The 26,645-nt window shown below is 43.3% G+C and overlaps 1 protein-coding gene across 2 annotated transcripts in view; it reads right to left on the bottom strand.

The window, feature by feature from the left end:
* Window positions 1–4,690: 4,690 nt before the first annotated feature.
* The window catches only part of smpd5 (sphingomyelin phosphodiesterase 5), a 70,933-nt gene continuing 48,978 nt past the window's right edge, over window positions 4,691–26,645 (bottom strand). For both annotated transcript variants that reach the window (XM_072576432.1, XM_072576433.1), the window contains exons 7-8: window positions 25,199–25,349; window positions 4,691–13,452 (exon numbers count right to left, since the gene is read on the bottom strand). In XM_072576432.1, coding sequence (XP_072432533.1) covers window positions 13,318–13,452; window positions 25,199–25,349 — 286 coding nt within the window. In that variant the 3' untranslated portion in view covers window positions 4,691–13,317. The remainder of the gene's footprint in view (window positions 13,453–25,198; window positions 25,350–26,645) is intronic.

Below are 26,645 nucleotides of genomic sequence, written 5' to 3'. Positions count from 1 at the left end.
CACCCAGCTCCAGCCCTATACCAGGTCCTAGCTCTCAGCCTTGCTGAGTTATCACTATCCCTCGGACTGAGGGACAAACGATCAGATTCTCAGCAAAGGCCTTACCTTCATCCCCCCCTCTGTCCACGCATCAACGAATTCAATACGCATTGTGATGTCAAACTCTTCTGCCGCCTCTGTGCCTGAGCTTTCGAACAGTACAGCCCTGGAAAAAGTCTTTCGGCCCACCAAGTCTATGCCAACCATGATACCATTCTAATTAATCCCACTTGCCTGTACATGGTTGATATCCCTCTATTTCTTGCCTGTCGAATGTCTGAGAGTATGTCTCTTAAACATCTGCTTCTAAGCTTCCCTGCATCATGTTCCAGTCACCTACTACCCTCTGAGTAAAAATAAACTTGACTTGTATATTTTCTTTAACTTTAACCCCTACCCAACCACCCACCCCCACCCCACTATTGAAATCTCCACCCTGGGAAAAAGGTTTCAACTATCTATGCCATCCTTGTCTCTCATTATTTATATATTTCTATGAGGTCCCTTCTTAGCCTCCCAAAGCACAAGCAAAAACAATCCAAATTTGTCCCACCTCTTATAGCTAATAGACTCCAATCCAGCGATCGTACTGTTAAATCTCGATTGCACCCTCTCCAAACCCTCCACATCCTTCCTACAGAGTCAAAAGGTGTGAGACTGGAAAAACACAGCAGGTTAAGTAGCATACGAGGAGCAGGAGAGTCGACGTTTTGAGCATAAGCTTTTCATCAAGAATGACTTCCAGCATCTGCAGTCCTCACTTTCTCCACATCCTTCCTACAGTGTGGCAACCAGAACTGCACAACAATGGTCATTACATACTGAGTCGAGAGTGTGGTGCTGGAAAAGCACAGCAGGTCAGGCAGCATCTAAGAAGCAGGAGAAGTAACATTTCAGGCATAAACCCTTCATCAGGAATGCGGTACGTGGGCCAAGGGGACTGAGAGATGGGGGGGTGGGGACTGGCGGTGGGATGGGGGTGGTAGCTGGAAATGCGTTAGGGAGATGAAGGGGGGGTGTGAAGGTGATAGGTCAGAGAGGAAAGTGGTGTGGAAGGAAGATGGACAGGTTGGACAGGTCAAGAGAGGTGCTGAGTTTGAAGGTTGGATCTGGAACAAGGTGGGGGGAGGGGAGATGAGGAAACTGGTGAAATCCACATTGATCCCATGTGGTTGGAGGGTCCCAAAGCAGAAGATGAGGTGTTCTTCCTGCAGGCAGTGGGTGGTAAGGGTTTGACAATGGAGGAGGCCCAGGCCCTTCATGTCCTTGGGGGAGTGGGAGGGGGAGTTAATGTTCAGCCACGGGGTTGTGGGGTTGCTTTGTACATGTGTCCTGGAGATGTTCTCTGAAGAGTTCTTCAAACAACAGATACAGTAAATGATGTGTGTGCCGTAGCAAGAATTGCAAAACCTGTGCCCACATCCCCCCCCCACCCCACCTTTGCCTCCATCCAATGCTCCAAAGGAACTTTCCATATTCAGAGATTTACCTGCACTTCCACACACGTCATTTACTGTATCTGTTCCTCCTGATGCTGTCTCCTCTACACTGGGGAGACAGGATGCCTACTTGCAGAATGCTTCAGAGAACATCTCTGGGACTGTTGCACAAAGCAACCTCACTGCCCCCTGTGGCCAAACACTTGAACTCCTCCTCCCACAACACCAAGGACATGAAGGTCCTGGGCCTCCTCCATTGCCAAACCCTTACCACCCACTTAATGAATGAGGAACGTTTCATCTTCCACCTCGGGACCCTCCAACCACATGGGATCAATGTGGATTTCATCAGTTTCCTCATTTCCTCTTGCCCCATCTTATCCCAGATCCAACCTTCCAAATCAGCACCACCCTCTTGACCTGTCCATCTTTCTTCCTTCCAACTTATCAACTCCACCCTCCTCTCCGACCTATCACCTTCATCTACTATCATACTCTCAGCTACCTTCCCTTCAAGCCCCCTTCTGCCTCCCGCCCGCCCCCCCACTTTACCTCTCAGCCCCCTTGGCCCACAAGCCACATTCCTGATGAAGGGCTTATGCCTGAAACATTGATTCTCCTGCTTCTCAGATGCTGCCTGACTCACTGTGCTCATGAAAGAAGTGTCAATATTTCTGTAACACTCCAGGAGGTTGTGGGTCACATGACCACATTCCCTCCTGTTAATTCAGCAAGTATCGATGTGTTGTGTCATAGCACTGCACAAATGTTTCAAGATGGCAGTGGCGGAGTGGCACTGTTCGGGTTACTGAGCTGGAGGCTAGTCAACATCTGTCTGCTTCTCTTTGCCTTTTTTCTTTTCACTTTCTTTCTCTAAATCTTTTCTCTTACTTTTTCACCTCGGTTGCAGCGATGGTAGGCCTCACATGGAAAGGTGGACAAAGATGGTGGCGTGGGCCCAGACAGGAGTGAGTCAGAGTAAATGATGAAGAACAAGGCATTCAGTGGCAGCAGCAGCAACACTATGATGAGGCAGATGCAGCTCCATCCTAGCCAGAGGTCTCCCAGCGAGTAGTTCCCATGCCTAACACCCTAGGCCAGACACTCAGGCTGAGCTGAGGCTGCAGGTTTGCGGCTAGGCCCAGGTGCCTGTTGGCAGGAGTGACCATGTCACGAATTTGGTCCCAGTGCAGGAACCTCTGGCACCGACTGCAGTGGTGGGGTTGGCCCTGCGGAGACAGATGGCAATGGTGGAGTTGTCAAAATGGCACTGGAGAGTGGAAAGTTTTTCTTCCAGCAGCGGAAGTATGGTGAAGTGTGGTCACAGCAATGAACTCTATTTCCCAACAGTGACTCAAGGCATTGGGTGGACCCAGGCCACCTAACTTTATTGAGATCACTAGAAGATGAACCTTATTGTTTTATATTTCTGGTTTTATATTCTGTGTTTTGGATAATTTTATGTGTTTTAGGAGAGTGATAACACTTTTATTGTCATATGTATTTAATACAAATGCAGTGAAATCAAATCAATCAGTAACACCAAGTTTCCAGGAACAGTGTTCAAATACCTGACACTAACTTACACAAATGATAATACTGTTAATAAAATAATAGAAAAGAAAAAGAATCATTCGTCAATTCTTAAATAGATGATTGTAAGACATTGAAGAGATCAATTTATTTACAAGTTGCCCAGGATCTTTTAGATGCTAAACTGCTGTACCTGACATTGCTGAGCCTGGCTCTCTGCTCACGTCTGCCCAGTGTTGTTTCTCATTCAGGAACTCAGTGAGTTTCCATTTTCACTTAAAGACCATGCCTCAGGCCTTTCCTTAGATTCCCTTGCAATTACCATCAAACCAAACCTTGGTTAGTTGTCATACCTGGCAATTTGAAATATTAGGGTTTCTCTTCCCACGGCATAAGTGCTCCACCTGTCTAGTCTGTTCAAGGTTCTCCCTCCATTGTCCATAGATACTGCACATGGTTTGATTTTGCTGCCTGCTGACATTTTTTTTCTTGGATGATTTCATTTGGTGCCATTTTAGCACCATTATCAAGTGTTGGCCAGTCTGATTCTCCTTTGATTCCCTTTTGGCTTCTTGCCAATTGTCTTGATTGATCTGATTTAAAGCCTGTTTACCTTGTTTCTTTCAAATCCTGAGTTTACTGTCCAAATTAACCAAATCCAGAATATTAACCGTAATCAGTCCTGCTCTGTGAGCAGTCACCAAATTGTTAATTATGTCCTTGCTGGTCTAGGTCTGGTCATACCCATATTACTTCCTGTTTATGTTTCAGGAATCTACCTTTTAAATATAGGTACAGTTTCTAAAGTTGGGAAGGGTACTTCTTTGGCTGTTGAGTTGCAGATATGTCCTACCACCACAGATACCAATTTGTCATAGTACAACAGCATCCTGTACGGCAACATCCATGTATTTTAAAACCAACCCATTCTGCAGCACCAGGGTAGTTCTCGGACATGTGTGCATGCGCGCACGGGCACTTAGTTTTGATCTGTTCCTTATTTCATAGATAATCCTTAGTATATGTGCTTTCCACAGTATCTTTGACTTAGCTCCAATTATTTCTCCAGACCAACAGCCAAACATCCCAGCTCAGTGCATCCGTTGGTGGAGAATCAGTCACCGTATTGTGAGGTTACAAGCATGAAAACTGACAGCAAATGTTGGTAGATTCAGAAAGGAGCTGTGTTATGTGTACTGTGGGTTCAACACTTCTATAACAATACCTTGAACTTCCATTTATTCTCCTTATACATTGCTTGCCATAGTATCTGTACACTATGGTGTGGTGCGGATGGACCCAGAGAACACCATCACAGCACAGGGCTGCTCTGGCAGGAGAACACCAACATGGCCAGGGTGATTCTCTCCTGGTTCAACTGGTGCCCATCTTAGTACTGAGGTCAATGCACCCTTAACCATCCTTCATCTAAAATTCACTTTCTTTGAACTAAGCCCACTACCTGCAGTTTATATTAATCTTTTATCTGTTCATTTATATCCACAACAGCTCTTCAGATATTCAGCTTAGTCACACAAGAGTATGGACTCATGTACTTACAGCCCACCATCATACCACCAAAGTATGATTGGTATTATCAGCAAACCATGCTATAGCACAGTACACATAACACAGCTCCTTTCTGAAATCTACCAACATTTGCTGTCAGTTTTCATGCTTGTAACCTCACAATACGGTCTCTTGTGCCTGAATTGGGCTGTGATGACTTGAGTGCTGAGAAAGGCCTAAATCTACTGGGGCCTTGTTCCTCCAAAATATCTTGGCGAGAGCACTGCCTCAGCAAAGGGACAGTCTCTTTCATGGCCTCTGAACTAGAGTAGGATCACTTCTAATTCCTCTAAAAAAAAACAGGTGGAACTAGTGGCTACTTGTAATCCCTCTATTCCTTTCCTATTCATGTATTCCCCCAGGTGTCCCTTGAATGCTGCACGTCAGTTTCCACCACCTCCTCTGGCACCATGTTTCCAGGCACTCACCACCTTTTGTGTGAAAAACTTGAAAGCTGAATTATAGGACTTCAAAAAGGTGGTTATCTCGAGATTACTACCAGTGCCACGAGCTGGTCATACTGGAAACAGCAGGATATATAGGAAGGACACGTGGCTGAAAGAAAATGGTGGGAGAGTGTGGGTTTCAGATTCACGGGGCTTTGAGATGGATTCTGGGGAAGGTGGGATTGTACAAACTGGACAAGTTACACCTGGGCAGGACTGAGACTGATGTCGTTGGTGGGGTACTTGCTAAAGTGGTCACTGGAACGCTGACTGCTGACCTTCCTCTCATGATATCCTGTCTCCTTTCCTCCGAACCTTGCCTGGGAGGAGGGATGGAAACCCTACAATAATGTAATGACGGGGCTAACCATTCCTTAACAGCAGGTTCTTCCACAATACCCTTTACACTGTCACTGACGGCGAAGTCCACTCCCAGAATGTAAGCAAGCAATGTCTCAGCACCCTCTGGTGAGATCTAGTGTTATTGTCCTAGGCACAAATAAAACTGTGCTGAAAATGGTATTCCATCTTTACTATTTCTGGCCACAAAATCCTCTAATGCTTTCTGCAATGGCTTCTATACTTTGATGACCCTGGATATTGTGACATTGGTGCATTACCTGGTTCAGTCTTGCACGGTCTGCCTTTGATCATCAGTTTATCTTTGGCTTACTAAAGGAGGCTAGGTACGTTCCTTCCCATATTTGCTTTAAGTGCTCATTGCTGCATGAGCCTGTATAATATCCTTGAGTTTAGTTTGGCTAACAGCAACAGCAGAATCCATCTCAAAGCCCCATGAATCTGAAACCCACACCCTCCCACCATTTTCTTTCAGCCACGTGTCCTTCCCATATATCTGTTCTGGGACAGGGGGTTTGTGATGGCTCTGCTCCTACTTCTAACTTATCAGCCATTTTGTTTGCAATTGGCAGAGTTCCTGAATAATACTGTACTCATGGCCTTGGTCAGTGTAGAAAATAAATTTACGTTGGGGTGCAGACAGCAAAGGCTTTCCACCTGCCAAGAACAAAAAAAAAACTCTAGCTTCCCATATTGGCAGGAAGTCAGTAAAATTGTTGCAGACGTGCATTCTGTGCAAATGGCTAGCCATATAGGCTGCAGCTACGAGATCAGCGGTTTGAGTATCCATTTTATCAGGAAGCTTTAGCACTAATTCCACCCAGGGCTCATTTAGTGGTTTGACATATTGGTGTCTATTGATGTCTATTCTCCACCACAGAGGATCCATCTACAAAGTATTTTTATGGATGTTTCTGCTCCCCAGGTTTCCTTTAGTGCCAAAACAAAATGGGGCACATATGGTCCCTTGGAATCAGTTCCAGGCCTGAATGGTTGACAGAAAGTTGATTTTCCACAGGCTGACCGGATAAATACTGTCTGTTCCAACTGTGCAGTCTGCAAACTACAGAGTCCAGCTAGATTTAAACTTGGCTTCTACATTAAGTTATTAAACCTACACAAAAAAAAAAGCCAACATTTCTGTAACAGTGAATATCATGGGTAACCTGATCTCACTTTCCATTTCAATCCACTCCAAGCCATATATGATTCTGGATAGGAGCAAAAGTAACAGGGTATTGTTATGGGGGCCTTTAATTTTGCAAATATTGACTGGAAACGCTATAGTCCAAGTACTTTAGATGGGTCAGTTTTTGGCTAATGGGTGCAGAAGGGTTTCCTGACACAGTATGTAGATAGGCCAAAAAGAGGAGAGGCCACATTTGATTTGGTACTGGGTTACGAACCCAGCCAGGTGTTAGATTTGGAGGTAGGTGAGCAGTGGTGATAGTGACCACAATTCGGTTAAGTTTACTTTAGCGATGGAAAGAGATAGGTATATACCACTGGGCAATTAAAATGCAATTAGGCAAGATTTATGATGCATAGAATGTGGAATGAAAATGCAGGGGACAGGCACAATTGAAAGGGGGAGCTTGTTCAGGGAACAGCTACTGCATGTCCTTGATTAATATGTAGCTGTCAGGCAGAGAAGAATCATGGTTTACTAAACAAGTTGAATCTCTTGTCAAGAGGAAGAAGGAGACATATGTAAAGATGAGATGTGAAGGCTCAGTTATGGCACTTGAGTGTCACAAGTTAGCCAGGAAGGACCTAAAGACAGAGCTAAGAAGAGCCACAAGGGAATATGAGAAGTCTTTGGCAGATAGGATCAAGGAAAATCTTAAAGCTTTGTATAGGTATGTCAGGAATAAAAGAATGACTAGAGTAAGATTAGGGCCAGTCAAGGACAGTAGTGGAAAGTTGTGCATGGAGTCCAAGGAGATGGAGAGGCACTAAATGAATATTATTCATTAGTATTCACAGAAAAAAGACAATGTTACTGAGGCGAATACTGAGATACAGGCTATTAGATGAGACAGGATTGAGGTTCAGAAGGTGGTGGTGTTAGCAATTCTGGGAAGTATGAAAAAAAGAGATGTCCCCTGTGCCAGATGGGATCTATCCTAGGATTTGCTGGGAAGCCAGGGAGGAGATTGCAGAACCTTTACCTTGATCTTTATGTTGTCATTGTCTATTGGAATAGCACTAGAAGATGGAGGATAGCAAATGCTGCTGCCTTGTTCAAGAAGGAGAGGAGAGACAACCCTGTTAATTATAAACCAGTGAGCCTTACTTTGGTTGTGGGTAGAAGCGTTGGAAAGGATGAGATAGGATTTATAATAATCTAGAAAGGAATAAGTTGATTAGGGATAGTCAACATGGTTTTGACAAGGGTAGGTCATACCACACAAACCTTATTGAGTTCTTTGAGAAGGTGGCCAAACAGGTGGATGAGGTTAAAGCAGTTGATGTGGTGTGTATGGATATCAGTAAGGAGTTTGATAAAGTTCCCCATGGTAGGCTATGGAATAGAGGGTGATTTAGCAGTTGGATCAGAAATTGGCTAATTGTAAGAAGACAGAAGGCATTGGTGAATAGGAAATGTTCATCCTGGAGTTCAGTTACTAGTGGTGTACCTCAATGATTTTTTTTGGAACCACTGCTGTTTGTCATTTTTATAAATATCCTGGATGAGGGCATAGAAGGATGGGTTAGTAAATTTGCAGATAACACTAAAGTCTGTGGAGTTGTGAACAGTGTGGAAAGATGTTGCAGGTTACAGAGGGACATAGATAAGCTGCAAAGCTGGGCTGAGAGATGGCAAATGGAATTTAATGTGTAAGGTGATTCACTTTGGAAGGAGCAACAGGGATACAGAGTACTGGGCTAATGATAAAATTTTTAGTAGTGTGGATGAGCAGGGAGATCTCAGTGTCCATGTATATAGATCCTTGAAAGTTGCAACCCAGTTTGATAGGGTCGTTAAGACAGCATATGGTGTGTTAGCTTTTATTGGTAGAGGGATTGAGTTTCAGAGCCATGAGGTCATGTTGCAGCTGTACAAAACTCTGGTGTGACCACACTTGGACTACAGTTCAAATCACTGCATTATAGGAAGGATGTGGAAGCATTGGAAAGGGTTCAGAGGAGATTTACCAGGATGTTGCCTGGTATGGAGGGAAGGTCTTATGAGGACATGCTGAGGAACTTGAAGCTGTTTTCATTAGAGAGAAGAATGTTAAGTGGGGACTTAATAGAGGCATACAAGATGATCAGAGGATGAGATAGGGTGGCCAGTGAGACCCTTTTTCCTCTGATGGTAATGGCTAGCATGAGGGGGCATAGCTTTAAACTGAGTTTGACAAATGGAGTAGTGTAGGTTAGATGGGCTTCAAACTGGTTTCACAGGTTGATGCAACATCGAGGACCAAAGGGACTTTACTGCGCTGTAATGTTCAATGCTCTATCCTCAGACAAATCCTCAAACTTTGCCATTAGCTCCTTTGTGTTTCATGCTGAAAATCAAGCCCCACTATTTCCAAGATCATCACAAAAGTTAAATATCTTACTGAAGTATGCAAAACGTCCATGATTTACTCATCTGTCTAGACCTAGTCAAACAGAAAACACTGATTAGGTTTCTGTACTTAATAACAATGACTATTTACTTTAAATAGGTAAAGCCTAGCTGCAGGTAAATAACTAGGAATTGTTAACATAACATATAAATAGAAAGCAGGAGGATACGACAGCTTTGCTTCATGTGAAGGTCGCCACTGATGATGTCACCTAGCCAGGTAATGAAACGTCTGGATATCAAACCTACATCTCAGCGAACAAAGCTACACCCCTGTTAACATAACACTCTAGTTAAAACTCTAACCCAGCTATAAAACATCCCTATACTCAGATCAAAAAACAAAGGTATGTTGTGTGGTGGGCAAAGAGAAAAAAAGAACGGGAAAGTTAACTCAATGGCCTCCTAGCCACAGGATTCACAGATGATCCTTTTGCTTGCTGGACCTCCTGTTTTTCAATCGCTGTTCTCCAGGTACTTTGCACTTTCTTGCAGCAGACACTGACTGGCTCACAAATTATAATGTCTCTGACTTATTTCTTAACAGAAACAACTCACAGCAACTGGTGGGAGAAGTCAATTGGCTTTCTTCAGGCTTCAGATTTTGTTTTAAATGCAAAGAGACAGACCACCTCCTGTCCCATAAGTTCAAAAGCTTCGAGCACTTTCCTTCATACCTACAAATTGTTCAGTTAACCAGAAGCCAACCCAATAGTGACTGGCAGGCAGATGGCCTTTGTCATCTACACCTGGTCATAATTCCACAAACCAGTTACCTGTGCCAGCCTCAGTACAAGTAGCCTTCCACCGCTGTTTTTGGAAATTGGCGTAGGAGTAGGCCATTCTGCCCTTTGAGCCAGCACCACCATTCATTATGATCACAGCTGATCATCCTCAATCAGTATCCTGTTCCTGCCTTATCTCCATAACCCTTGATTCCACTATCCTTCAGAGCTCTATCCAACTCTTTCTTAAACAAATCCAGAGACTGGGCCTCCACTGCCTTCTGGGGCAGAGTATCCCACACACCCACCACTCTCTAGGTGAAGAAGTTTCTCCTCATCTTTGTGCTAAATGGCCTACCCCTTATTTTTAAGCTGTGTCCTCTGGTTCGGGACTCACCCCTCAGCGGAAACATGTTTCCTGCCTCCAGAGTGCCCAATCCTTTAATAATCTTATACATCTCAATCAGATCCCTCTTCTAAACTCAAGGGTATACAAGCCCAGTTGCTCCAAGCTTTCAACATAAGATAGTCCTACCATTCCAGGAATTGACTTCGTGAACGTACGCTGCACTCCCTCAATAGCCAGAATGTTTTTCCTCAAATTTGGAGACCAGAACTGTACACAGTACTCCAGGTGCAGTCTCACCAGGGCCCTGTACAGCTGCAGAAGAACCTCTTTGCTTCTATACTCAATCCATCTTGTTATGAAGGCCGCATACTATTAGCTTTCTTCACTACCTGCTGTACCTGCATGCTTGTCTGCATTGACTGGTGTACAAGAACACCCAGATCTCTTTGTACTGCCCCTTTACCTAACTTGACTCCATTTAGGTAGTAATCTGCCTTCCTGTTCTTGCCACTAAAGTGGATAACCATACATTTATCCACATTAAACTGCATCTGCTATGCTTCTGTCCACTCACCTAACCTGTCCAGGTCACCCTGTAATCTCCTAACATCCTCCTCACATTTCACCCTGCCACCCAGCTTTGTATCAGCAGCAAATTTGCTAATGTTACTATTAATACCATCTCCTATATCATTAACATATATTGTAAAAAGCTGCGGTCCCAGCACTGATCCCTGCAGTACCCCACTGGTCACTGCCTGCCATTCCGAAAGGGAGCCGTTTATCACTGCTCTTTGTTTCCTAACAGCCAACCAATTTTCAATCCAAGTCAGTACTTTGCCCCCAATATCATGCGCCCTAATTTTGCTCACTAACCTCTAATGTGGGACTTTATCAAAAGCTTTCTGAAAGTCCAGGTAAATTACATCCACTGGATCTCCCTTGTCCATCTTCAAAGTTACATCCTCAAAAAATTCCAGAAGATTAGTCAAGCATGATTTCCCCTTCATAAATCCATTCTGACTCTGACCTATCCTGTTACTGCTATCCAGACGTGTCGTAATCTCATCCTTTATAATTGACTCCAGCATCTTTCCCACCACTGAGGTCAGACTAACTAGTCTATAATTTCTTGCTTTCTCTCTCGCTCCTTTCTTAGAGAGTGGTACAACATTAGCCACCCTCCAATCCACAGGAACTGATCCTGAATCTATCGAACTCTGGAAAATAATCACCAACGCATCCACGATTTCTAGAGCCACCTCCTTCAGTATCCTGGGATATAGACCATCAGGCCCGAGGGACTTATCAGCCTTCAGACCGAACAGTCTCTCCAACACCAATTCCTGGTTGAGCAAAGCAAGGAGTGTAAACACCACCTACATGTTTCAGTGACTTGCTTTTTAAAGATTGCAGCAATTTCTTCCACAAGCAGATCTTTTATCATTGTAGTCCACAAACAAAAATACAGAAAAAAATAAATGTACGGTCTCTCCAGGTTATTCACTATCCTGATTTGGAAATACAATCACTGTTCCTTCAGTATCGCTGGATCAAAATACTGGAACTCCCTCCCTAATAGGGGGGTCTACTTCACACCAAAAGAACTGCAGTGGTTCAAGGTACCAGTTCAGTACCACATTCAAGGGTAACTAGGGATACACAATAAATGTAGTTAGCAAAGCCAACATTTCAGGAGTAAACAAAATACACTATTTCCAACTTTTCCCCTTTAAATTTACTTTACTGTTAGATTGGAGAAGGAGAAAACTATGAATCATCATCTCAGGATTGTACATCTTTCCATTTGATAAAATCCTTAACTTGTCTCTGTTTCTGCACTTAAAGACCATACTATGTTCCTTGTTATTAGGTAGATGGGCACATTGTGTGAAGCTGGTAATGGTTCACTAGGAGACTGCCCCAGCCCCGTATGAAGATCAATAGGAAAAAGGGAGATGTGACTTTACATGAGGAGGAGAGTGGCGAATCAAAACTTATGGGTTTAAACTGAAGCTATCAACCCCTGGTATTGGTGTGAGGGTAGGTGAAAAGGAGGTAATAACTTATTAGAAAAACTGCCCCTGGTAAGGGAGACAAGCATGAGCTTGGGCTCAGTGGCAAGAAGAAACAATACCATCCACAAAACTGTTGGAATCCTGCACAGCAGAAAGGCATAAAAGTGTGGGAAGAGTTAGCAGAAGGCAATATAGGCCATATCCTCAACACGATTGCCAAATGCCGCATGCAATAGGAATAGAGACAAATAAAATCTGCAGATGCTTGAATCCAAAGTAGACAGGCAGGATGCTGGAAGAACACAGCAAGCCAGGCAGCATCAGGAGGTGAAGTAGTCAACATTTTGGAGAATGCCTTGGAGGTTAAAGATCTCCTGCATCAGGAACATTTCAACTCAGCTAATGACCTAGGTTCAGGGGCATGATGTGCAAGATGAGGGGTTGGGCAGCTGAGAAAATAAAATATGGAAGATAAAGCCAGGACTAGTCACTTACAAAGGGAGGAAGCCCATGTGTCCAGAGGCTTTACTCTTACTGTGGATCATCTAGTTATCTGTGTCACTACCTGCTACTCTTCTGTTATATGAGCAATGAGTCACAGATGTCTTGTTTAAATGTCATTTATACAGTGCAAAAGAGGAAAACACTCCAGAGACAGTAAAAAAATGACAGACAGTGCTCTGCACTTACAGCAGCCTACACAACACCCTTTTCTTTCCCAGCCAACATTAGATTTGGGTCAGTTCTGCTTTGTGTTAAAAATGTGGGTCTCCTGTGGCAGTTTCCTTACCTCTGCCAGAAGATATGGCATCAGATTTCTCCATTTGGACAAACAGAAACCTCAGTTAAACTTCCCATGGGAATCAGCAATGAAGTCCCACACTTGACCTGACCAACTCCCACTGATTTCAGTTGAGCAGGGAATTAGTCTTGAAATCACTTAAGGGTCCATGCCTTTGACTTTAATTAATTTTCTGCCTCAGTTAGGTTCCATAGCTACTAGCAAGTCCTGCTCGTTTCCCAACCATGATGAAAACATAGTTCCAAGTGTCTATTTTGGTGTATGCCTGACTCCATTATCAACATTGCCCATCTGGAGCAGCTGAAGAATTCTCTCTATCATTTTTGTTCAGATCAGCATTGAGAAATTCTGAAGTTGTATTTAAAATTTCTAACAAAAAAAAAGTCGTTCATTATTCTCTTTGAGGATTTTGGCACTTATTCAAATCCTTTTGGTAGCAGTAGTGGCAGGGGGTTGGTCAAAGTTCATCATCTAGGTCATGACTTGCATCATCATCTTCCTCTGGCACCATGGAAATGAAGAGCCTCATTCCAATAGGAAGATGGTCAGTTAGTCCAGCCAGCTGGGTGATAAAGGTGAATTCTTCCAGCTCCTGCCAAGAGGGAAAAAGAAAAATCAATAAATTTGAATAACTTCAGTCAACAAATCAGGATACATTATTCAGAATTGTAGGTAATTTATAATACACTTTAAAAACTTCATTCATGGGATGTGAGCATCAAAGCCAGAATTGACTGCCCATTGGCAATTGACCTTGAGGTGATGAATCACTATTACAGAATCAGATGTACAGCACAGAAACAGATGCATCAGTCCGACTCATCCATGCTGACTAGAAACCCTAACCTAATCCAGTCCCATTTGCCAGCACTTGGCCCATATCCCTCCAAACCCATCCTACTCATATGCTTATCCAGATGTCTTTTAAATGCTGTAATTGTACCAGCGTCCATTACTTTCTCTGGCAGCTCATTCCATTCATGCACCACACTCTGCGCAGAAAAGTTGCCCCCCTTAGGTCCTCTTTATATCTTTTTCCTCTCTCCCTGAACCTATGCCCTCAAGCTCTAGACTCCCCCAAACCAGGGAAATGACCTTGTCTATTTATCCTATCCATGCCCCTCATGATTTTATAAACCTCTAAGGTTACACCTCAGCCTCTGACACTCCGGGGAAAACAGCCCCAGCCTATTAACACCACCACCACCCCCCCCAACAGCTCAAATCCTCCAACCCCGGCAACATCCTTGTAAATCTTTTCTGAACCTTTTCAAGTTTCACAACATCTTTCTGAAAGGAAGGGGACCAGGATTGCAAGCAATATTCCAACAGTGGCCTAACCAATATCATGTACAGCTGCAACATGACCATCCAACTCCTATACCCAATGCTCTGGCCAATAAAAGAAAGCATACCAAACACCTTCATTTTCCTGTCCAGGAGCAGCAGGACACAGAGTGGAGGTGACGTTGGGACCAGGGGGCTGTCAGGAAGGTAAGGACTTAGTATATATTTGGGCAACAGCTGACGTCCCTGACTCTTACACTTGAATTGTGTCCAGCTGCAGCTCTTGTTTGATTGCATGAAGGCTCTGGAGCTGCGGATGGACGCACTGTAGAGTGTCTGTGATGCTGAGGAGGTTGTGGATAGCACGTTTAGTGAACGAGTCACACCGCAGGTTAGAATTGCCAGAGTCAGAAAGGCAGAGGAAGAGTAGGAAGGCAGTGCAAGTGTCCCCTGCGGTCATCTCCCTCCAAAACAGGTATACCATTTTTGATACCGTTGGGGGAGATGGCTCAACAGGGGAGGGCAGTGGCTGCCAGGGTCATGGCACCATGGCAGGCACTGCTGTTCAGAAGGGTAGGAAATAGACTCGTAGGGCCACAGTCATAGGGGGACTCTATTGTGAGGGGAATAGGTGACTCTGTGGCCTAAAATGAGACTCTCCGATGGTATGTTGCCTCCCAGGTGCTCGGGTCAGGATGTCACCGATCGACTGCAGAGCATTCCGAAAAGGGAGGGTGAACAGCCAGTAGTCGTGGTGCATATAGGCACCAATGATATAAGTAAAAATCGAGGTGAGGTCCTGAAAGCACAATACAGGGATCTAGGAGAGAAGTTAAAAAGAAGGACCTCAAAGATAGTGATTTCGGGATTACTACCAGTACTATGTGCTAGCCAGCGTAGAAATGAAAAAACAGGTGGGATGAACACATAGTTTGAGGGATGGTCTAGGAGGGAGGGGTTCAGATCTGTGGGACATTGGGACCAGTTCTGGGTAAGGTGCGACTATTACAAATTGGATGGTCTACACCAGAACCAGATTGGAACTAATGTCCTTGGGGGAGTTTTTGCTACTGCTGTTGGGGAGGCTTTAAACTAATGTGGCAAGGGGCTTGGAACCAGTAGAGAAGACTAGTAGACAGTGAGGTGGAAACTAGAGGCTGTAAGGAACAGGATCATGAAGTTAGCATTACCAAGGCAGAGAGAAGATGAATGCAAAGGAACTGGTGGTCTGAAGTGCATATGTTTTAATGCAAGGAGAATATTAGTAAGGCAGACGAACTTAGGGCTTAGCAAGTTCGGAGAGGATTTGTAGCTCAGGTTGAGGTTTTGGATGTAGGTTTACTCACTGAGCTGCAAGATTCATTTCCAGACGCTTTGTAACCCCACTAGGTAACATCTTCAGTGGGCCTCAGGCGAAGCAATGCTGAAAATTCCTGCTTTCTATTTATATGTTTGGGTTTCTTTGGGTTGGTGATGTCATTTCCTGTGATTATGTTATTTCTTGTGGTGAAGTCACTTCCTGTTCCTTTTCCTCAGGGGGTGGTAGATGGAGTCTAACTCTGTTTGTTAACAAAGGAACAGGAAGCGACTTCACCAGAGGAGATAACATCACCAACCCAAAGAAACTCAAACATATAAATAGAAACCAGGAATGTTCAGCATTGCTTCACCTGAGGCCCACTGAAGATGTTGCCGAGTAGGGTAACATAACTTCTGTTAATGAAGCTTCCAGCTCAGTGTGCAAACCTACATCCAGAACTTAGGGCTTGGATTGGTGCCTGGGAGTATGACATCATTGCAATCAGAGATACTTGGTTAAAGGAAGAGCATGATTGGCAACGAAATGTTCCAGGATATACATGCTTCAGACAGGACAGGGAGAGAAGTAAAGGGACAGGGAGGATTTGCATTGCTGGTTAATGATGATGCCATGGCTGTGCTAAAGGAGGACAGTATGGAGGCTTGAGCAGTGAGGCATTATGGGGAGAGTGAGAAATAAGAAGGGTGCAGTTACACTGTCGAGGCTCTACTTCAGGCCTCCCAACAGTAAGCAAGAGGTAGAAGAACAAATAGGTAAACAGATTATGGAAAGACAGAGGCAATAGGATGGTGGTGATGGGAGATTTTAATTTTCCTAATATTGACTGGGATACACTTGGTGTCAGAGGTTTGGATGGGGCAGAATTTGTAAGGAGAATCCAGGAAAGTTTTCTAGAGCAGTATGTCAACAGTCCAACTACAGAAGGGGCCATATTGGATCTGGTGTTGGGGAATGAGCCAGGCGGTAGAAGTTGCAGTGGGGGATTTCTTTGGGAACAGTGACCGCAATTCTAAGTTTTAGAAAACACGTAGACAAAGATGACAGTGGCCCTAAGGGAAGAGTACTAAACTGGGCCAAGGCCAATTATATCAAAATTAGTCATGAGCTGGGAAACGTGGATTGGACACAGCTATTTGAAGGAAAGTCCAGATTTGATATGCGGGAGGCTTTTAAAGATAGGTTGAAGATAGTGTAGGATAAGCATATCCCATTGAAAATAAGGGATAGAAAAAGGCAAGATTTATGAACCGTGGATGACAAGAGAAATCGTGCGACTAGCCAAGATGAAAAGGGAAGCGTACATAAGGTCCAGGCAGCCAAGAACAGAACGGGCTTAAAGGGTCATGAAATAACTTTAGCGAGCAGAATTAAGGAAAATCCTAAGGCCTTCTATTCACATGTAAGAAGCAAGAGGGTAACAAGAGAAACGGTTGGTCCACTAACATTTAAGGAAGGAAGGTTGTGTGTTGAACCTGACAAAATGGGTGAGATTAGAGATAGAAGTTTGTTTACTCTGGATCACGTTGACATAAGGAGGGAGGATGTGTTGGTCGGCTAAAGGAGATTAAGGTGGACAAATCCCCAGGACTGGATGGGATCTATCCCAGGTTGCTGAGGGAGGCACGAGAGGAAATAGCTGGGGCCTTGACAGATATCTTTGTAGCATCCTTAAACAGAGGTGAAGTGCCGGAGGACTGGAGTGTTGATAATGTTGTCCCCCGTTTAAAAAGGTTGTAGGAATATTCCAGGTAACTACAGACCAGTGAGCCTTATGTTAGTGGTGAGAAAGGTGCTGGACAAGGTACTGAGGGATAGGATCTATTTATATTTGGAAGAGAATGGGTTTATCAGTGATAGGCAACATGGTTTTGTGCGGGGGAGATTGTGCCTTACCAACTCAAGGGGTCTTTGAGGAAGTGACCAAGTTGATAGATGAAGGGCAGGCTGTAGATGTCATATACATGGACTTTAGTAAGGCATTTGATAAGGCTCCCCATGCTAAACCAATGGAGAAAATGAAGTCACATGGTGTGCAGGGTGTTCTATTTAGGGGATAAAGAACTGGTTGAGCACCAGGAGACAGAGTAGTAGTTGAAGGAAGTTTCTTGAAATGGAGAAAAGGTGACCAGTTGTGTTCCACAGGGATCAGTGCTGGGGCCACTGTTATTTGTGATGTACATAAGTGATCTGGAAGAAGGCATTGTTGGTCTGATCAGTAAGTTTGCAGATGACACAAAGATTGGTAGAGTAGCAGAAAGCGTAGGGGACTGTCGAAGAGTACAGGAGAGCATAGATAGACTGGAGAGTTGTGCAGAGAAGTGGCAGATGGAGTTCAATCCAGGCAAATGTGAGGTGATGCAGTTTGGAAGGTCTAAATCTAGAGCGAACTATACTTTAAAAGGAAGAACCTTTGGAAAAGTTGATTAGCAGAGAATTTTGGGAGTTCAAGTCCATTGTACCCTGAAGGTGGCTGCACAGGTAGATTGAGCAGTTAAGAAAGCATATGGTATGCTTGCCTTCATTGGATGGGGTATTGAGTATAAGAGCTGGCAGGTCATGTTAAAATTGTACAAGACTTTGGTTTGGCTGCATTTAGAATACTGTGTACAGTTCTGGTCGCCACATTACCAAAAGGATGTGGACGCTTTGGAGAGGATGCAGAGGTTTACGAGGATGTTGTCTGATATGGAAGATGCTAGTTATGAAGAGAGGTTGAATAAGTTAGGATTGTTTTCATTAAAAAAAAAGGAGATTGAGGGGGGACCTGATTGAGGTCTACAAAATCATGAAGGGTATAGACAGGGTAGATAGAGATAAACTTTTTCCCAGGGTGAAGGATTCAATAACGAGAGGTCACGCGTTCAAGGTGAGAGGAGAAAAGTTTAAATGGGATACATGTGGAAAGTACTTTACACAGAGAGTAGTAGGTGCCTGGAACACGTTGCCAGCAGAGATAGTACAGGCAGGCCTGGTAGATTAATTTAAGGTCCATCTGGACAGATACATGAGTTGGGGGTTGGGGTTGGGGGTGGGGAGGAAGAGAGAAGAAAGCAGAGGGATACAGATTCTTAGGAATTGGACGATAGGTTTAAACAGTGGATTTGGATTGGCACACGCTTGGAGGGCCGAAAGGCCTATTCATGGGCTGTAAATTTTCTTTGTTCTTTATTACTATCCCAACTAACTGCGACTCTACTTTCAAGGAGCTATGAACCTGTACTTCAAGATCTTGTTCAGCAACACTCCCCAGGACTTACCATTAAGTCCTGCTCTGATTTGCTTTTCCATAATGCAGCACCTCACATTTATCTAAATTTAACTCCATATGCCACTTCAGCTTCAGCCCACTGGCCCATCTGATCACGATCCCATTGTATTCTGAGATAACTTTCTTCACTGTCCACTACACCTTCAATTTTGGTATCATCTTCAAACTTACTAACTATAGCTCCTGTGCCCCTATAGCTCCAAATCATTTATATAAATGATGAAAAGCAGTGGATCCAGCACTGATCCTTGTGATACACCACTGGTCATAGACCCAGATTCTGAAAAGCAACCCTCCACCACCACCCTCTGTCTTCTACCTTTGAGCCAGTTTTGTATCCAAATGCCTAGTTCTCCCTGTATTCTAGGAGATCTAACCTTGCTAACCATTCTCCCATGAGGAACTTTGTCAAAAAAAAATCACGACCACCATTCTACCCTGATCAATCCTCTGTTACTCCTTCAAAAACCTCAATCAAGTTTGTGAGAATTCTGAACTGCTGCATCCAATGTATTTGATGGCCTGCTGCATGCAGTGAGGGAGCTCTGGATTTTGATCCAGTGAAGGAATGACAATTACTGTTGATCAAGATAAGTGGCTTTTCTGCTGCTGCCCTTGTTCATCTAGCTGCTGGAGGCTATGGTCTTGGAAAGCACTGTTAAAGGAGCTTTGGCAGGTTTCTGCAGTACTCCCTTGTATATAGAACACTGCTCCCATGTGTATGTTTAAAGTGATCAAGCAGTATGTTTTGTCCCGAATGGTGTTGAGTTTTGAGTGAAAGCAAATAGTGAGCATGACACAGCATTTACAGAGGAAAAATGAGATAGAGAGCAGGCAGAAACTTGTCAGATGGAATAAAATGTGGGGAAATGAAAGAGTATGCACTTTTTCAGGAAGAATAGAAGAGCTGAATGTAAATGGAGAAAGGCTGCAGGAAGCTACAGCATGGAGCTAGGGAAAGCTAGCAACAGTTTCAGCAGGTAATAGGGAAAACAAATGGAACATTTTTTCTCCCCCAAATGGATTTTAAACAAATGTAAAATTCAGAGGTCTAGTGAAAAGGTTAACAAAGGATTTTGAACTAGCAACACTGAAAGAACAGTGATTATACGTCCAAGTCAGGATAGCGAGTAACCTGGAGAGACCGCATCTTTTATTTTTCTGTATTTTTGACTGTGAACTATAATGAGAAGGTAAAAATCACACAACACCAGGTTATAGTCCAACAGGTTTAATTGAAAGCACACTAGCTTTCGGAGCGTCGCTCCTTCATCAGGTGATAGTGGAGGGCTCAATCCTAACAGAATTTATAGCAAAAATTTAAAGTATGATGTAACAAATTATACATTGAAAAATTGATTGTTAATCCTTTCATCTGTTAGAATACAGTGATAGTTTCATTTCTTTCATGTGCAAATCACAAAAGCTTTTTTTTAAAAAGTTGCATTCTCGGGTTAGCTGTTAACAATGGTGATAGCTAGACAATATGTTGAAGGTGTTGGCCCCCTGTGTTCTCTGTCTATGCCAAGATGTTTAGATTGATTCTCATCTAAAAAGTGAGATAATCGAGTTTTACATAAATTCATGCAGTTTTTGAGCTCAGAGTTCTACATGAATGCATGCAGTTTTTGAGCAAAGTACAATGTAACCCTGCAAGTACAAATTCACCCCACAAAATATATGTGTACATGTGGGTGTGTGTGTTGCGTGTGTGTAGTGAGTGCAGAGTGTCTTAAGTCTGTGAGGGGGTGCATGTGTGGGAGAGAGCGTAGGAGTACCTGTGTGTGTGTGTATAGTGCAATGGTGGTCAGCTGTAATGTGACATGAACCCAAGGTCCTGGTTGAGGCCCTCCCTGGACATTCGGCCTCGGACCTTCGGGTGACCATCCTCCAAGGTGGACTTTGGGACAGGCAGCAGAGAAAAGTGGCCGAGCAGAGGCTGATAGCTAAGTTCGGTACCCATAGGAAGGGCCTCAACCAGGACCTTGGGTTCATGTCACATTACAGCACACGCACACACACCCACATGCACCCCCTCACAGACTTAAGACACTCTGCACTCACTACACACACATATACACTTTCTCACACTCAACCCCCAACCCAGACAGACACACAGAGACAGACAAAGACCCACATGCACACACATTTTGTGGGGTGAATTTGTACTTGGCTCAAAAACTGCATGCATTCATGTAGAACTCTGCGCATTTGCGATGCAAAAGAATTAAGAATGTGAAGGGATAGCCTCAGATGCAGGGGTCCACATCGGTACCAATGACATAGATAGCAAGAGGAAAGAGATTCTGCTGAGAGAATATGAACAGCTATGGGCTAAATTAAAAAGCCAGAACCAAGAAAAAAAATGTATTAACCTATGGATTCCTATCTGAACTATGAACAAATTGGCACAGCGTCAACAAGATTAAAAAGAGATAAACCCATAGTTCAAAAGATTGGTATGGGAAAAATAGATTTGAAATCATTGGACATTGGCACCACATCTGGAGAAGCAGAGTGCTATTTCAATGAGAGTTTCATGCTGAGTTCAGGGTCTTGGCAAATTACAGAATTATGGCAATGGATTGTGATTAAGACTAAATAATTGGGGTATAAAGTATGAGTGGGTAGACAATGGTGTTAACTTTCCCCATAATGTTTGAAGTGAAGGACAGGGAGAGCTCAGCAGAGGCTATTCGAGTTTCTAGAAGAATAGGACAGTTGGTATAGAAAGGGTTAGAAATCTAACTTCAGATACAGCAGATAAGGGGAAATCTATCAGAATCAGGGCAGAGTCCCCATCCATTACTTCCTTTGGAAGTTCATTTCATACACGAACCACTAATGTCTTTAAAATCTTTCTCCTCTCACCTTAAAAATACACCCTTCATCCTGAAATTCCCCACCCCAGGGAAAGAACACCTGCCATTCACCTTATCTATACCCCTCAAAGATTTTTAGTACTTTTATAAAGTCACTCTTCAACCATGAAAGCTCCAGTTAAAAAAGTCCCAGCTTATCTTTATACTCAACCTCCATTTCCTGGCAACGTCCTGGTAAATTTCTTCTGAACACTCTGACTTCATAATATCCCCTACAACAGGGCACCAGAATTGGACACATTAATCCAGAACAGGCCTCACCAACATCCTGTACAATCTCAACATGACATCCCAACTCCTATACTCAAAGGTTCAATAAGTGAAGGCAAGCATGCTAAATGCCTTCTTAACCACCCTGTCTACATGTGACACAATGTCAAAGAATTGTGTGTCTGAACCCCTAGGTCTGTCTTTACAAGCCCTGTCCTTTTTTGTTTTACCAAAATACAGTACCTTGCATTTATTCAAATTAAACTCCATCTGTTAATCCTCAGCCTTTTCATTCAACTGACCAAAATCTCCCTGAATTCTCCTTCACCATCCATTATACCACCAATCTTGGTGTCATCCACAAACTTACCATGCTTCCGGACCAGATGGACTATAAGTGATACATCTGAAGGAGATAGCGGAGCAGTATGCAGACACACGGGGGTCTTCCTCAGTTCTAAGGAAGGGTCACTTGACTTGAAACATTACATTGATTTCTCTCCACAGATGCTGCCAGACTGCAGAGCTTTTCCAACAATTTCTATTTTTGTTTCTGATTTACAGCATTTGCAGTTCTTTCAGTTTTTATTTCATTAAGAGGAGGTCATGCCTGCCAAATGTGTTAGAATTCTTTGAGGAGTAAATTAGCACGTTAGACAAAAGAGTGTCAGTGGACACAATCTATTTGGATTTCTGGGAGGCCTTTGGTAAGATGCTGCACAGGAGCCTTCTAAGAAAGATAAGAGCCCATTGTGTTAGGAGAAAGGTACCGGCATGGATAGAGGACTTGCTGACTGGCAGGAGGGGGAAGACGATGGATAAAGGGATTTTTGCAGGATGGCAGCTGGTAATTAGTGGAGGTCCTAGTAAGAGTCAGAGCTGGGACTACAACTATTCACATTATATATTAACCATCTGGACAAAAGGAACTGAGGGCATTGTTGCTAAGTTTGCAGATGACACAAAGATAGGTGGTGGGACAGATAGCGTTGAGCAAGTGGTGAGGCTGCAGAAGAAGTTGGACAGACTAAGAGAGCAAGTGAAGGAGTGGTAGATAGAATACAATTGAGAAATTATGCATTTCAGTAGGAAGAAAAGGGTAGACTATTTTCTAAAGGGGAAAGGCTTCAGAAATCCAAGGCTTGACAGGACTTAAGAGTAATGGTTCATGATTCTCTTAGGGTAACATGCAGGTTCACTTGGCAAATGCAATCTTAACATTCATTTCAAGAGGCCTTGGGAAAAAAAAAGTTGCGATGTACTGCTGATGTTGCAGAAAGCTCTGATCAGATTACAGTTGGAATACCATGAGCCCCATCCCTAAGCAAGGATGCCCTGGTATTGGAAAGAATCCAGAGGAAGTTTAGAAGAATGATCCTCAGTATCACGAAGAGTGGTGGACGATTCTTGGTCTATGTTCTATGGAGTTTAGGAGGTTGAGGGAGGGGGGTTCTGACTGAAACTTACAGAATAGTGAGAAGCCTGCGTAGAATGGACGTGGAGAAGATGTTTTCATTAGGAGAAACTAGGGCCTGATGGCACAGCCTGAGAGAAGAAAAAATGAGGGGGAGTTTCTTCAGTCAGTCAGAGAAGAATTTCTTCAATCTGCGGAAATCATTGCTGCATAAAGCTGTGGAGACCAAGTCATTGAGTGCATTTAAGACAGATATGGATAGGTTCTTAATAAAGTAAAGTAACAAGATCAAGCAGAAGAATTAGGTTGAGGAACATATTAGCTGAAAATGTGTTTCTGGAAAAGCACAGCAGGAGAATCGACATTTCTGGCATCAGCCCTTCTTCAGGAATGAGGAAAGTGTGCCAAGCAGGCTATCTTGAGGAACATATTAGCCATGATCAAATAGCAAACAGACTCATTGGGCTGAATGGCCTAACTCTGCTCCTCTATGTTATGACTTTATGGGAAGAGAATATTAATTGAGGGGAAGTCTTGTTAAAACTATACAATGTATTAGTCAGACCACAGCTGGAGTACTGTGAACAGTCTTGGGCGCTCCATCCAGGGAAAGATATATGGAGATTGGAGGCAGTCCAGAGAAGTTGCCCTTGGTTGATTTAAGGTTTGAAGGGATTTCCTTAAGCAAAGTTGAGTAGGTTGGGCTTGTACTCATTGGAGTTTAGAAGAATGCAGAGACCTTATTGAAACATAAGATTATTAGGGTGTAGGAAGTTGTTTCCCCTTGCAGTATAGTTTAGAACCAGAGACCATTATCTCAAAATAAGGGATTGTACATTTAAGACAGAGAAGGATCATTTTCTTCTTTCAGAGAATACTGAACTTGTGGAATTCTTAACTGCAAAGGACTCTTGAGGCTGTGCCACTGAATATATTCAAGGCCAACATGGACAGATTTTTAAAATCAGAGCAGTTCAGGCAACATCTGAGGAGCAGTAAAATCGACGTTTCGGGCAAAAGCCCTTCATCAGGAATGAAACGTCAATTTTAGTGCTCCTTGGATGCTGCCTGAACTGCTGTGCTTTTCCAGCATCTGCAGTCATTGTTTTTTACCTTGATTTTTAAAATCAGTAAGGGAACTGAGCATTACAGACATATAGTAAACAGAGTTGAGGATTACTAAATTAGCTGCAGTCTCATTGAATGGCCTACTCGTGCTCCTACATCTTATAGTCTTGTGGAATGTTGGTGGCAATGCGCTCATCCAGGCAAGTTGGAATTTTGTTATATTCCTGGCTTGTGCCTATATATAAAGGCTTTAAAAAAGTTAGGAGGTGAGTTACTCATCATTCTTGTGGGCGCAATTATTTGCATGGCCTAGTTAACAGTCAAAGCAATTCAGTTGCAAAAAGAAAAAAGTGCTCTGAAGTGTAGCTTTCTGTGTTGTCTACATTCAAGTGTGAACATTGAAAGACATGGCTTCAGAACCAGTGAAGCAAGTATTGATCATCCTATAAACGAGCTTTGAAGATTAAGTGTCACTGATTGACAGTACTAAAAAAACATTGCATTTACGTGTCATGCAATAAAAGTTCCTGGAACATTGACAGAAATATTTTTGATAATGAGCTATCATGTGACAAACCTTTTGTCTAAGATGGAAGTTTTAAAGGAACATACTGCAGGAGGAAGGGAAGTTACAGAGATTTAGGGAGGAAATTTCAGACCAAGATAGCTGGAAGTACAACCACCAGTAATGGAATGTTGAACATTTGAAATGCAAGATCTTGTCAGCTTGCAGGGCTGTTTCAGAGATGAGGAGGAGTGAAGCCATGGGGGAATAGGAGAGGATGAGAATTTTAAATTACGGCATTGCCAAACCAATCTAAGTCAGTGAGCCCAAGACTGTTGGGTGAATGGAACTGGGAGATAAGTGTACAGATAGGTCATACTCACAGTAATCACTCCTTTTGCAACAGTGTCTTCCCGATACAGCAAATAATCAATCCTACGTCCACCTCCTACACTTCTGGGCTCTGTGCTATTGACAGCAGGATTGACAGGAAATTCCAGGTATTGTTTCCTCAATTCTTCAATCTCTAAAGCTCTGAAAAGATTGAAGATGTGTGATTTAAACCTGGGATCATTAATGTATCTTTCATTCCGTAATCTTCTAGCAATCGCTTTAGCCAGTAATTATGCATGTTCTCCCTGCGTCTGAGAGTTTCTGCTGGGTGCTCCGGTTTCCTCCCACAGTCCAAAGATGTACAAATTAGGTAGATTGGCCATGCTAGATTACCCAGTGTTCAGGGATGTGTAGGTTGGATACCTTAGCCATGGGAAATGCAGGATTATAGGGGTAAGGTCTGGGTCGGATGATCTTCAGAGGGCTAGTGTGAACTTGTTGGGCCAAATGGCCTGTTTCCACACTGTGGGGATTTTAAACATAAAAAAGAAATGTGCCACAGGGACAGCAGAACATAAATTCAGTATGGAAATAGCTCAAAGTCAGTCATGCAAACCGAACTACTTAAAGCTGCATTTATTAAGAAATGGGAAGGCCAAATTTGCATTTATAGCATCTTTCACAAGGTACTGAACCACATTACAACATATCAATGGCAAGATCCCATAACATAGCTATACAGTCGCCCTGTCAATCCTGCAAAGTCCTCCTTACTAACATCTGGGACTAGTGCCAAAATTGGGAAAAATGTTGCGCAGACAAGTCAACCCACTGGTGATCACATTCAATTCTCCCTTGGCTGATGAATCAGTACTCCTTAACATTGAGCAACTATTGGAGGAACTGTTGAAGGTAGTCAGGGTGCAAAATAGAATGGGAGATTTCAATATCTACCATCAAGCAGCATTACCGAATGGATTATAAGAATGTAACTACTGGATTGGGTCTGTGGCAGGTGGTGAGGGAACCAAGAAAAACATATGATCTCATCACCAATCTGCAGGCTACAGATGCATCTATCCATGACAGTAATTAGCCAGATATGCCAAGTGGATGATATATCTTGACCTTCTCTAGTAGTCCTCAGCATCATCAATGCCAGCCTTCAGCTAATGCAATTCACTCCACGTGATATCAAGAAATGGGTACTGCAAAGACTATGGGCCCTGACAACATTTTAGCAGTAGGATTGAAGATTTGTGCTCCAGAACCTGCCACACCATGAGCCAAGCAGTTCCAGTATAGTTACTATGCAGGCATTTGCCCGACAATATTGAAAATTGCCAAGGTATGTTCTGTACACAAAAGGTGCGACAAATCCAACCCAACCAATTACTGCCCCAGTTTACTGTTGATCATCAGTAAAGCAATGGAAAGTGGCATCAATAGAGCTGTCAAGCAGCACCTGCTCAACATTAGCCTGCACATTGATGTCCA

The sequence above is a fragment of the Chiloscyllium punctatum genome, chromosome 8, assembly GCF_047496795.1.
Source record: "Chiloscyllium punctatum isolate Juve2018m chromosome 8, sChiPun1.3, whole genome shotgun sequence".
In the NCBI taxonomy this organism is placed as follows: Eukaryota; Metazoa; Chordata; class Chondrichthyes; order Orectolobiformes; family Hemiscylliidae; genus Chiloscyllium; species Chiloscyllium punctatum.
The sequence above is the reverse complement of the archived record's forward strand: the minus strand, read 5'-3'. Positions and strand labels throughout refer to the sequence as shown.